This window comes from Oncorhynchus masou, chromosome 9 (genome assembly GCF_036934945.1).
Source record: "Oncorhynchus masou masou isolate Uvic2021 chromosome 9, UVic_Omas_1.1, whole genome shotgun sequence".
In the NCBI taxonomy this organism is placed as follows: Eukaryota; Metazoa; Chordata; class Actinopteri; order Salmoniformes; family Salmonidae; genus Oncorhynchus; species Oncorhynchus masou.
This window is the reverse complement of record NC_088220.1, coordinates 422501-435000: the sequence shown is the minus strand read 5'-3', so window position 1 is coordinate 435000 and position 12500 is coordinate 422501. Positions and strand designations below refer to the sequence as shown.

The window sequence follows — 12500 nt, the reverse complement described above, 5'->3', positions numbered from 1 at the left end:
GGTAGTAGTTGTAGTCGTGGTAGTAGTTGTAGTCGTGGTAGTAGTTGTAGTTGTAGTCGTGGTAGTAGTTGTAGTCGTGGTAGTAGTTGTTGTCGTGGTAGTAGTTGTAGTCGTGGTAGTAGTTGTATTCGTGGTAGTAGTTGTTGTCGTGGTAGTAGTTGTTGTCGTGGTAGTAGTTGTTGTCGTAGTAGTTGTCGTGGTAGTAGTTGTTGTCGTGGTAGTAGTTGTTGTCGTGGTAGTAGTTGTTGTCGTGGTAGTAGTTGTTGTCGTGGTAGTAGTTGTTGTCGTGGTAGTAGTTGTAGTCGTGGTAGTAGTTGTAGTCGTGGTAGTAGTTGTAGTCGTGGTAGTCGTAGTCGTTGTAGTCGTGGTAGTAGTTGTAGTCGTGGTAGTAGTTGTTGTCGTGGTAGTATTTGTAGTCGTGGTAGTAGTTGTAGTCGTGGTAGTATTTGTAGTCGTGGTAGTAGTTGTAGTCGTGGTAGTAGTTGTAGTTGTAGTCGTGGTAGTAGTTGTAGTCGTGGTAGTAGTTGTTGTCGTGGTAGTAGTTGTAGTCGTGGTAGTAGTTGTAGTCGTGGTACTAGTTGTTGTCGTGGTAGTAGTTGTTGTCGTGGTACTAGTTGTTGTCGTGGTAGTAGTTGTTGTCGTGGTAGTAGTTGTTGTCGTGGTAGTAGTTGTTGTCGTGGTAGTAGTTGTTGTCGTGGTAGTAGTTGTTGTCGTGGTAGTAGTTGTAGTCGTGGTAGTAGTTGTAGTCGTTGTAGTCGTGGTAGTAGTTGTAGTCGTGGTAGTAGTTGTTGTCGTGGTAGTATTTGTAGTCGTGGTAGTAGTTGTAGTCGTGGTAGTAGTTGTAGTCGTGGTAGTAGTTGTAGTTGTAGTCGTGGTAGTAGTTGTAGTCGTGGTAGTAGTTGTTGTCGTGGTAGTAGTTGTAGTCGTGGTAGTAGTTGTATTCGTGGTAGTAGTTGTTGTCGTGGTAGTAGTTGTTGTCGTGGTAGTAGTTGTTGTCGTAGTAGTTGTCGTGGTAGTAGTTGTTGTCGTGGTAGTAGTTGTTGTCGTGGTAGTAGTTGTTGTCGTGGTAGTAGTTGTTGTCGTGGTAGTAGTTGTAGTCGTGGTAGTAGTTGTAGTCGTGGTAGTAGTTGTAGTCGTGGTAGTAGTTGTAGTCGTGGTAGTCGTAGTCGTTGTAGTCGTGGTAGTAGTTGTAGTCGTGGTAGTAGTTGTTGTCGTGGTAGTATTTGTAGTCGTGGTAGTAGTTGTAGTCGTGGTAGTATTTGTAGTCGTGGTAGTAGTTGTAGTCGTGGTAGTAGTTGTAGTTGTAGTCGTGGTAGTAGTTGTAGTCGTGGTAGTAGTTGTAGTCGTGGTAGTAGTTGTTGTCGTGGTAGTAGTTGTAGTCGTGGTAGTAGTTGTAGTCGTGGTAGTAGTTGTAGTCGTGGTACTAGTTGTTGTCGTGGTAGTAGTTGTTGTCCTGGTACTAGTTGTTGTCGTGGTAGTAGTTGTTGTCGTGGTAGTAGTTGTTGTCGTGGTAGTAGTTGTTGTCGTGGTAGTAGTTGTTGTCGTGGTAGTAGTTGTTGTCGTGGTAGTAGTTGTAGTCGTGGTAGTAGTTGTAGTCGTGGTAGTAGTTGTAGTCGTGGTAGTAGTTGTAGTCGTGGTAGTAGTTGTAGTCGTGGTAGTAGTTGTTGTCGTGGTAGTATTTGTAGTCGTGGTAGTAGTTGTAGTCGTGGTAGTAGTTGTAGTCGTGGTAGTAGTTGTTGTCGTGGTAGTAGTTGTAGTCGTGGTAGTAGTTGTAGTCGTGGTAGTAGTTGTAGTCGTGGTAGTAGTTGTAGTCGTGGTAGTAGTTGTTGTCGTGGTAGTAGTTGTTGTCGTGGTAGTAGTTGTTGTCGTGGTAGTAGTTATTGTCGTGGTAGTAGTTGTTGTCGTGGTAGTAGTTGTTGTCGTGGTAGTAGTTGTTGTCGTGGTAGTAGTTGTTGTCGTGGTAGTAGTTGTCGTGGTAGTAGTTGTTGTCGTGGTACTAGTTGTTGTCGTGGTAGTAGTTGTTGTCGTGGTAGTAGTTGTTGTCGTGGTAGTAGTTGTTGTCGTGGTAGTAGTTGTTGTCGTGGTAGTAGTTGTTGTCGTGGTAGTAGTTGTTGTCGTGGTAGTAGTTGTAGTCGTGGTAGTAGTTGTAGTCGTGGTAGTAGTTGTAGTCGTGGTAGTAGTTGTTGTCGTGGTAGTAGTTGTTGTCGTGGTAGTAGTTGTAGTCGTGGTAGTAGTTGTTGTCGTGGTAGTAGTTGTTGTCGTGGTAGTAGTTGTTGTCGTGGTAGTAGTTGTTGTCGTGGTAGTAGTTGTAGTCGTGGTAGTAGTTGTTGTCGTGGTAGTAGTTGTTGTCGTGGTAGTAGTTGTTGTCGTGGTAGTAGTTGTTGTCGTGGTAGTAGTTGTTGTCGTGGTAGTAGTTGTAGTCGTGGTAGTAGTTGTAGTCGTGGTAGTAGTTGTAGTCGTGGTAGTAGTTGTAGTCGTGGTAGTAGTTGTAGTCGTGGTAGTATTTGTTGTCGTGGTAGTATTTGTAGTCGTGGTAGTAGTTGTAGTCGTGGTAGTAGTTGTAGTCGTGGTAGTAGTTGTTGTCGTGGTAGTAGTTGTAGTCGTGGTAGTAGTTGTAGTCGTGGTAGTCGTGGTAGTAGTTGTAGTCGTGGTAGTAGTTGTAGTTGTGGTAGTAGTTGTAGTAGTTGTAGTCGTGGTAGTAGTTGTAGTCGTGGTAGTCGTGGTAGTAGTTGTAGTCGTGGTAGTCGTTGTAGTCGTGGTAGTCGTTGTAGTCGTGGTAGTAGTTGTAGTCGTGGTAGTAGTTGTAGTCGTTGTAGTCGTGGTAGTAGTTGTAGTCGTGGTAGTAGTTGTTGTCGTGGTAGTATTTGTAGTCGTGGTAGTAGTTGTAGTCGTGGTAGTAGTTGTAGTCGTGGTAGTAGTTGTAGTTGTAGTCGTGGTAGTAGTTGTTGTCGTGGTAGTAGTTGTAGTCGTGGTAGTAGTTGTAGTCGTGGTAGTAGTTGTTGTCGTGGTAGTAGTTGTTGTCGTGGTAGTAGTTGTAGTTGTGGTAGTAGTTGTAGTAGTTGTAGTCGTGGTAGTCGTGGTAGTAGTTGTAGTCGTGGTAGTAGTTGTAGTCGTGGTAGTAGTTGTAGTCATTGTAGTCGTGGTAGTAGTTGTAGTCGTGGTAGTAGTTGTTGTCGTGGTAGTATTTGTAGTCGTGGTAGTAGTTGTAGTCGTGGTAGTAGTTGTAGTCGTGGTAGTCGTGGTAGTAGTTGTAGTCGTGGTAGTAGTTGTAGTTGTGGTAGTAGTTGTAGTCGTGGTAGTAGTTGTAGTCGTGGTAGTCGTGGTAGTAGTTGTAGTCGTGGTAGTCGTTGTAGTCGTGGTAGTAGTTGTAGTCGTTGTAGTCGTGGTAGTAGTTGTAGTCGTGGTAGTAGTTGTTGTCGTGGTAGTATTTGTAGTCGTGGTAGTAGTTGTAGTCGTGGTAGTAGTTGTAGTCGTGGTAGTAGTTGTAGTTGTAGTCGTGGTAGTAGTTGTAGTCGTGGTAGTAGTTGTTGTCGTGGTAGTAGTTGTAGTCGTGGTAGTAGTTGTATTCGTGGTAGTAGTTGTTGTCGTGGTAGTAGTTGTTGTCGTGGTAGTAGTTGTTGTCGTAGTAGTTGTAGTGGTAGTAGTTGTTGTCGTGGTAGTAGTTGTTGTCGTGGTAGTAGTTGTTGTCGTGGTAGTAGTTGTTGTCGTGGTAGTAGTTGTTGTCGTGGTAGTAGTTGTTGTCGTGGTAGTAGTTGTAGTCGTGGTAGTAGTTGTAGTCGTGGTAGTAGTTGTAGTCGTGGTAGTCGTAGTCGTTGTAGTCGTGGTAGTAGTTGTAGTCGTGGTAGTAGTTGTTGTCGTGGTAGTATTTGTAGTCGTGGTAGTAGTTGTAGTCGTGGTAGTATTTGTAGTTGTAGTCGTGGTAGTATTTGTAGTCGTGGTAGTAGTTGTAGTCGTGGTAGTAGTTGTAGTTGTAGTCGTGGTAGTAGTTGTAGTCGTGGTAGTAGTTGTTGTCGTGGTAGTAGTTGTGTTCGTGGTACTAGTTGTTGTCGTGGTAGTAGTTGTTGTCGTGGTAGTAGTTGTTGTCGTGGTAGTAGTTGTTGTCGTGGTAGTAGTTGTTGTCGTGGTAGTAGTTGTTGTCGTGGTAGTAGTTGTAGTCGTGGTAGTAGTTGTAGTCGTGGTAGTAGTTGTTGTCGTGGTAGTATTTGTAGTCGTGGTAGTAGTTGTAGTCGTGGTAGTAGTTGTAGTCGTGGTAGTAGTTGTTGTCGTGGTAGTAGTTGTAGTCGTGGTAGTAGTTGTAGTCGTGGTAGTAGTTGTAGTCGTGGTAGTAGTTGTAGTCGTGGTAGTAGTTGTTGTCGTGGTAGTAGTTGTTGTCGTGGTAGTAGTTGTTGTCGTGGTAGTAGTTATTGTCGTGGTAGTAGTTGTTGTCGTGGTAGTAGTTGTTGTCGTGGTAGTAGTTGTTGTCGTGGTAGTAGTTGTCGTGGTAGTAGTTGTTGTCGTGGTAGTAGTTGTTGTCGTGGTACTAGTTGTTGTCGTGGTAGTAGTTGTTGTCGTGGTAGTAGTTGTTGTCGTGGTAGTAGTTGTTGTCGTGGTAGTAGTTGTTGTCGTGGTAGTAGTTGTTGTCGTGGTAGTAGTTGTTGTCGTGGTAGTAGTTGTTGTCGTGGTAGTAGTTGTTGTCGTGGTAGTAGTTGTTGTCGTGGTAGTAGTTGTTGTCGTGGTAGTAGTTGTAGTCGTGGTAGTAGTTGTAGTCGTGGTAGTAGTTGTTGTCGTGGTAGTAGTTGTTGTCGTGGTAGTAGTTGTAGTCGTGGTAGTAGTTGTTGTCGTGGTAGTAGTTGTTGTCGTGGTAGTAGTTGTTGTCGTGGTAGTAGTTGTTGTCGTGGTAGTAGTTGTAGTCGTGGTAGTAGTTGTTGTCGTGGTAGTAGTTGTTGTCGTGGTAGTAGTTGTTGTCGTGGTAGTAGTTGTTGTCGTGGTAGTAGTTGTAGTTGTGTCGTGGTAGTAGTTGTAGTCGTGGTAGTAGTTGTTGTCGTGGTAGTAGTTGTAGTCGTGGTAGTAGTTGTAGTCGTGGTAGTAGTTGTTGTCGTGGTAGTAGTTGTGTTCATGGTAGTAGTTGTTGTCGTGGTACTAGTTGTTGTCGTGGTAGTAGTTGTTGTCGTGGTAGTAGTTGTTGTCGTGGTAGTAGTTGTTGTCGTGGTAGTAGTTGTTGTCGTGGTAGTAGTTGTTGTCGTGGTAGTAGTTGTTGTCGTGGTAGTAGTTGTAGTCGTGGTAGTAGTTGTAGTCGTGGTAGTAGTTGTAGTCGTGGTAGTAGTTGTAGTCGTGGTAGTAGTTGTAGTCGTGGTAGTATTTGTTGTCGTGGTAGTATTTGTAGTCGTGGTAGTAGTTGTAGTCGTGGTAGTAGTTGTAGTCGTGGTAGTAGTTGTTGTCGTGGTAGTAGTTGTAGTCGTGGTAGTAGTTGTAGTCGTGGTAGTAGTTGTAGTCGTGGTAGTAGTTGTTGTCGTGGTAGTAGTTGTTGTCGTGGTAGTAGTTGTTGTCGTGGTAGTAGTTGTTGTCGTGGTAGTAGTTGTTGTCGTGGTAGTAGTTGTTGTCGTGGTAGTAGTTGTTGTCGTGGTAGTAGTTGTCGTGGTAGTAGTTGTTGTCGTGGTAGTAGTTGTTGTCGTGGTAGTAGTTGTTGTCGTGGTAGTAGTTGTTGTCGTGGTAGTAGTTGTTGTCGTGGTAGTAGTTGTTGTCGTGGTAGTAGTTGTTGTCGTGGTAGTAGTTGTAGTCGTGGTAGTACTTGTTGTCGTGGTAGTAGTTGTTGTCGTGGTAGTAGTTGTTGTCGTGGTAGTAGTTGTTGTCGTGGTAGTAGTTGTAGTGTAATAGGATTGTACCTGATGGGCAGGCTGTGACAGGCCAGTCTCATCTCCTCCTGTGAAGTGGGTCGTGATGAGGCCTGAGAGAAGCTGTCTTCCTCAGAGCTCTGGGACGGATTCAGGGGGATGTAGTCCTTACCATCCTACAGAATATAATATCAGTCCTTATCATCCAACACAATATAATATCAGTCCTTATCATCCTACACAATATAATATCAGTCCTTATCATCCTACACAATATAATATCAGTCCTTATCATCCTACAGAATATAATATCAGTCCTTATCATCCTACACAATATAATATCAGTCCTTATCATCCTACACAATATAATATCAGTTCTTATCATCCAACACAATATAATATCAGTCCTTATCATCCTACAGAACGGGAAATACCGACATGTAACACACAAATCTTGTTTAAGCAAAAGGCCCGAGGGGGTGTGTTATGTGGCCAATATACCATGGCTAAGGGGTGTTCTTATACACGACACATCTCTGAGCACCTGGACACAGCCCTTAGCCGTGGTATATTGGTCATATACCCCAAACCCCCGAGGTGCCTTATTGCTATTATAAACTGGGTACCACCGTAATTAGAGCAGTAAAATAAATGTTTTGTCATACATACGGTCTGATATACCACGGCTGTCAGCCAATCAGCATTCAGGGCTCGAACCACCCCGTTTATAATGTCTGATATACCACGGCTGTCAGCCAATCAGCATTCAGGGCTCGAACCACCCCGTTTATAATGTCTGATATACCACGGCTGTCAGCCAATCAGCATTCAGGGCTCGAACCACCCAGTTTATATTGTCTGATATACCACGGCTGTCAGCCAATCAGCATTCAGGGCTCGAACCACCCAGTTTATATTGTCTGATATACCACGGCTGTCAGCCAATCAGCATTCAGGGCTCGAACCACCCAGTTTATATTGTCTGATATACCACGGCTGTCAGCCAATCAGCATTCAGGGCTCGAACCACCCAGTTTATATTGTCTGATATACCACGGCTGTCAGCCAATCAGCATTCAGGGCTCGAACCACCCAGTTTATATTGTCTGATATACCACGGCTGTCAGCCAATCAGCATTCAGGGCTCGAACCATTTCTGTATGTGACCCCCCATTCTTCCAGAAATGGCCACTATGACTTCAGTGTTGACAGACCAGACATGACTAGATTGGGTAAAACCTCTGTCTTACTGGGAGGCTGTCGTCCTGGAGGAGGTCTCCCAGGATATCTACCAGGGCTTGGAAGGGAGGTCTCTCTCGGGGCTCGCCCTGCCAGCAGGCCAGCATTATACCATAGCTATTAAGAGAGACAAACAGACACATGTTACAGCAAAGAGATGTCCTATAGGCCAGCAGAGATATCCTACAGGCCAGCAGGATCACATAACTACCAGCAAAGATATCCTACAGGCCAGCAGAGATGTCCTACAGGCCAGCAGAGATGTCCTACAGGCCAGCAGAGAAATCCTACATGCCAGCAGAAATATCCTACAGGCCAGCAGAGATGTCCTACAGGCCAGCAGAGATGTCCTACAGGCCAGCAGAGATGTCCTACAGGCCAGCAGAGATGTCCTACAGGCCAGCAGAGATGTCCTACAGGCCAGCACAGATATCCTACAGGCCAGCAGAGATATCCTACAGGCCAGCAGAGATATCCTACAGGCCAGCAGAGATGTCCTACAGGCCAGCAGAGAAATCCTACAGGCCAGCAGAGATGTCCTACAGGCCAGCAGAGATGTCCTACAGGCCAGCAGAGAAATCCTACAGGCCAGCAGAGATATCCTACAGGCCAGCAGAGATGTCCTACAGGCCAGCAGAGATGTCCTACAGGCCAGCAGAGATGTCCTACAGGCCAGCAGAGATATCCTACAGGCCAGCAGAGATATCCTACAGGCCAGCAGAGATGTCCTACAGGCCAGCAGAGATGTCCTACAGGCCAGCAGAGATGTCCTACAGGCCAGCAGAGATATCCTACAGGCCAGCAGAGATATCCTACAGGCCAGCAGAGATATCCTACAGGCCAGCAGAGATGTCCTACAGGCCAGCAGAGAAATCCTACAGGCCAGCAGAGATATCCTACAGGCCAGCAGAGATGTCCTACAGGCCAGCAGAGAAATCCTACAGGCCAGCAGAGATATCCTACAGGCCAGCAGAGATGTCCTACAGGCCAGCAGAGATGTCCTACAGGCCAGCAGAGATGTCCTACAGGCCAGCAGAGATATCCTACAGGCCAGCAGAGATGTCCTACAGGCCAGCAGAGATGTCCTACAGGCCAGCAGAGATATCCTACAGGCCAGCAGAGATATCCTACAGGCCAGCAGAGATATCCTACAGGCCAGCAGAGATGTCCTACAGGCCAGAAGGATCCCATAACTACCAGCAGAGATGTCCTACAGGCCAGCAGAGATATCCTACAGGCCAGCAGAGATATCCTACAGGCCAGCAGAGATATCCTACAGGCCAGCAGGATCCCATAACTACCAGCAGAGAAGTCCTACAGGCCAGCAGAGATATCCTACAGGCCAGCAGAGATGTCCTACAGGCCAGCAGAGATGTCCTACAGGCCAGCAGAGATATCCTACAGGCCAGCAGAGATATCCTACAGGCCAGCAGAGATGTCCTACAGGCCAGAAGGATCCCATAACTACCAGCAGAGATATCCTACAGGCCAGCAGAGATGTCCTACAGGCCAGCAGAGATGTCCTACAGGCCAGCAGAGATGTCCTACAGGCCAGCAGAGATATCCTACAGGCCAGCAGAGATATCCTACAGGCCAGCAGAGATGTCCTACAGGCCAGCAGAGATGTCCTACAGGCCAGAAGGATCCCATAACTACCAGCAGAGATGTCCTACAGGCCAGCAGAGATGTCCTACAGGCCAGCAGAGATGTCCTACAGGCCAGCAGAGATATCCTACAGGCCAGCAGGATCCCATAACTACCAGCAGAGATGTCCTACAGGCCAGCAGAGATGTCCTACAGGCCAGCAGAGATGTCCTACAGGCCAGCAGAGATATCCTAAAGGCCAGCAGAGATGTCCTACAGGCCAGCAGAGATGTCCTACAGGCCAGAAGGATCCCATAACTACCAGCAGAGATGTCCTACAGGCCAGCAGAGATATCCTACAGGCCAGAAGGATCCCATAACTACCAGCAGAGATGTCCTACAGGCCAGCAGATATGTCCTACAGGCCAGCAGAGATATCATACAGGCCAGCAGAGATATCCTACAGGCCAGCAGAGATATCCTACAGGCCAGCAGAGTTGTCCTACAGGCCAGCAGAGATGTCCTACAGGCCAGCAGAGATATCCTACAGGCCAGCAGAGATATCCTACAGGCCAGCAGAGATATCCTACAGGCCAGCAGAGATATCCTACAGGCCAGCAGAGATGTCCTACAGGCCAGCAGAGATGTCCTACAGGCCAGCAGAGATGTCCTACAGGCCAGCAGAGATGTCCTACAGGCCAGCAGAGATGTCCTACAGGCCAGCAGAGATATCCTACAGGCCAGCAGAGATGTCCTACAGGCCAGAAGAGATGTCCTACAGGCCAGCAGAGATGTCCTACAGGCCAGCAGGATCCCATAACCACCAGCAGAGATATCCTACAGGCCAGCAGAGATGTCCTACAGGCCAGCAGAGATATCATACAGGCCAGCAGAGATATCCTACAGGCCAGCAGAGATATCCTACAGACCAGCAGAGATATCCTACAGGCCAGCAGAGATATCCTACAGGCCAGCAGAGAAATCCTACAGGCCAGCAGAGATATCCTACAGGCCAGCAGAGAAATCCTACAGGCCAGCAGAGATATCCTACAGGCCAGCAGAGATGTCATACAGGCCAGCAGAGATGTCCTACAGGCCAGCAGAGAAATCCTACAGGCCAGCAGAGATATCCTACAGGCCAGCAGAGAAATCCTACAGGCCAGCAGAGATGTCCTACAGGCCAGAAGGATCCCATAACTACCAGAAGAGATATCCTACAGGCCAGCAGAGATGTCCTACAGGCCAGCAGAGATGTCCTACAGGCCAGAAGGATCCCATAACTACCAGCAGAGATATCCTACAGGCCAGCAGAGATGTCCTACAGGCCAGCAGAGAAGTCCTACAGGCCAGCAGAGATATCCTACAGGCCAGCAGAGATGTCCTACAGGCCAGCAGAGATGTCCTACAGGCCAGCAGAGATATCCTACAGGCCAGCAGAGATGTCCTACAGGCCAGCAGAGAAATCCTACAGGCCAGCAGAGATATCCTACAGGCCAGCAGAGATGTCCTACAGGCCAGCAGAGAAATCCTACAGGCCAGCAGAGATATCCTACAGGCCAGCAGAGATGTCCTACAGGCCAGCAGAGATGTCCTACAGGCCAGCAGAGATGTCCTACAGGCCAGCAGAGATATCCTACAGGCCAGCAGAGATATCCTACAGGCCAGCAGAGATGTCCTACAGGCCAGCAGAGATGTCCTACAGGCCAGCAGAGATGTCCTACAGGCCAGCAGAGATGTCCTACAGGCCAGCAGAGATATCCTACAGGCCAGCAGAGATATCCTACAGGCCAGCAGAGATGTCCTACAGGCCAGCAGCGAAATCCTACAGGCCAGCAGAGATATCCTACAGGCCAGCAGAGATGTCCTACAGGCCAGCAGAGAAATCCTACAGGCCAGCAGAGATATCCTACAGGCCAGCAGAGATGTCCTACAGGCCAGCAGAGATGTCCCACAGGCCAGCAGAGATGTCCTACAGGCCAGCAGAGATATCCTACAGGCCAGCAGAGATGTCCTACAGGCCAGCAGAGATGTCCTACAGGCCAGCAGAGATATCCTACAGGCCAGCAGAGATATCCTACAGGCCAGCAGAGATGTCCTACAGGCCAGCAGAGATATCCTACAGGCCAGCAGAGATGTCCTACAGGCCAGCAGAGATATCCTACAGGCCAGCAGAGATGTCCTACAGGCCAGAAGGATCCCATAACTACCAGCAGAGATGTCCTACAGGCCAGCAGAGATGTCCTACAGGCCAGCAGAGATGTCCTACAGGCCAGCAGAGATATCCTACAGGCCAGCAGAGATATCCTACAGGCCAGCAGAGATGTCCTACAGGCCAGAAGGATCCCATAACTACCAGCAGAGATATCCTACAGGCCAGCAGAGATGTCCTACAGGCCAGCAGAGATGTCCTACAGGCCAGCAGAGATGTCCTACAGGCCAGCAGAGATATCCTACAGGCCAGCAGAGATATCCTACAGGCCAGCAGAGATGTCCTACAGGCCAGCAGAGATATCCTACAGGCCAGCAGAGTTGTCCTACAGGCCAGCAGAGATGTCCTACAGGCCAGCAGAGATATCCTACAGGCCAGCAGAGATATCCTACAGGCCAGCAGAGATGTCCTACAGGCCAGCAGAGATGTCCTACAGGCCAGCAGAGATGTCCTACAGGCCAGCAGAGATATCCTACAGGCCAGCAGAGATATCCTACAGGCCAGCAGAGATGTCCTACAGGCCAGCAGAGATGTCCTACAGGCCAGCAGAGATGTCCTACAGGCCAGCAGAGATGTCCTACAGGCCAGCAGAGATATCCTACAGGCCAGCAGAGATATCCTACAGGCCAGCAGAGATATCCTACAGGCCAGCAGAGATGTCCTACAGGCCAGCAGAGAAATCCTACAGGCCAGCAGAGATATCCTACAGGCCAGCAGAGATGTCCTACAGGCCAGCAGAGAAATCCTACAGGCCAGCAGAGATATCCTACAGGCCAGCAGAGATGTCCTACAGGCCAGCAGAGATGTCCTACAGGCCAGCAGAGATGTCCTACAGGCCAGCAGAGATATCCTACAGGCCAGCAGAGATGTCCTACAGGCCAGCAGAGATGTCCTACAGGCCAGCAGAGATATCCTACAGGCCAGCAGAGATATCCTACAGGCCAGCAGAGATATCCTACAGGCCAGCAGAGATATCCTACAGGCCAGCAGAGATGTCCTACAGGCCAGCAGAGATATCCTACAGGCCAGCAGAGATGTCCTACAGGCCAGAAGGATCCCATAACTACCAGCAGAGATGTCCTACAGGCCAGCAGAGATGTCCTACAGGCCAGCAGAGATGTCCTACAGGCCAGCAGAGATATCCTACAGGCCAGCAGAGATATCCTACAGGCCAGCAGAGATGTCCTACAGGCCAGAAGGATCCCATAACTACCAGCAGAGATATCCTACAGGCCAGCAGAGATGTCCTACAGGCCAGCAGAGATGTCCTACAGGCCAGCAGAGATGTCCTACAGGCCAGCAGAGATATCCTACAGGCCAGCAGAGATATCCTACAGGCCAGCAGAGATGTCCTACAGGCCAGCAGAGATGTCCTACAGGCCAGAAGGATCCCATAACTACCAGCAGAGATGTCCTACAGGCCAGCAGAGATATCCTACAGGCCAGAAGGATCCCATAACTACCAGCAGAGATGTCCTACAGGCCAGCAGAGATGTCCTACAGGCCAGCAGAGATATCATACAGGCCAGCAGAGATATCCTACAGGCCAGCAGAGATATCCTACAGGCCAGCAGAGTTGTCCTACAGGCCAGCAGAGATGTCCTACAGGCCAGCAGAGATGTCCTACAGGCCAGCAGAGATATCCTACAGGCCAGCAG

The 12500-nt window shown here is 48.5% G+C and overlaps 1 protein-coding gene across 1 annotated transcript in view; it reads right to left on the bottom strand.

The window, feature by feature from the left end:
- Window positions 1–12500, bottom strand: part of LOC135545412 (vascular endothelial growth factor receptor 3-like) — a 272156-nt gene that overhangs the window by 13282 nt on the left and 246374 nt on the right. Inside the window, exons 26-27 of the mRNA XM_064973018.1 lie at window positions 7061–7166; window positions 5862–5986 (exon numbers count right to left, since the gene is read on the bottom strand). Of these exons, the coding sequence (XP_064829090.1) occupies window positions 5862–5986; window positions 7061–7166 (231 nt within the window). The remainder of the gene's footprint in view (window positions 1–5861; window positions 5987–7060; window positions 7167–12500) is intronic.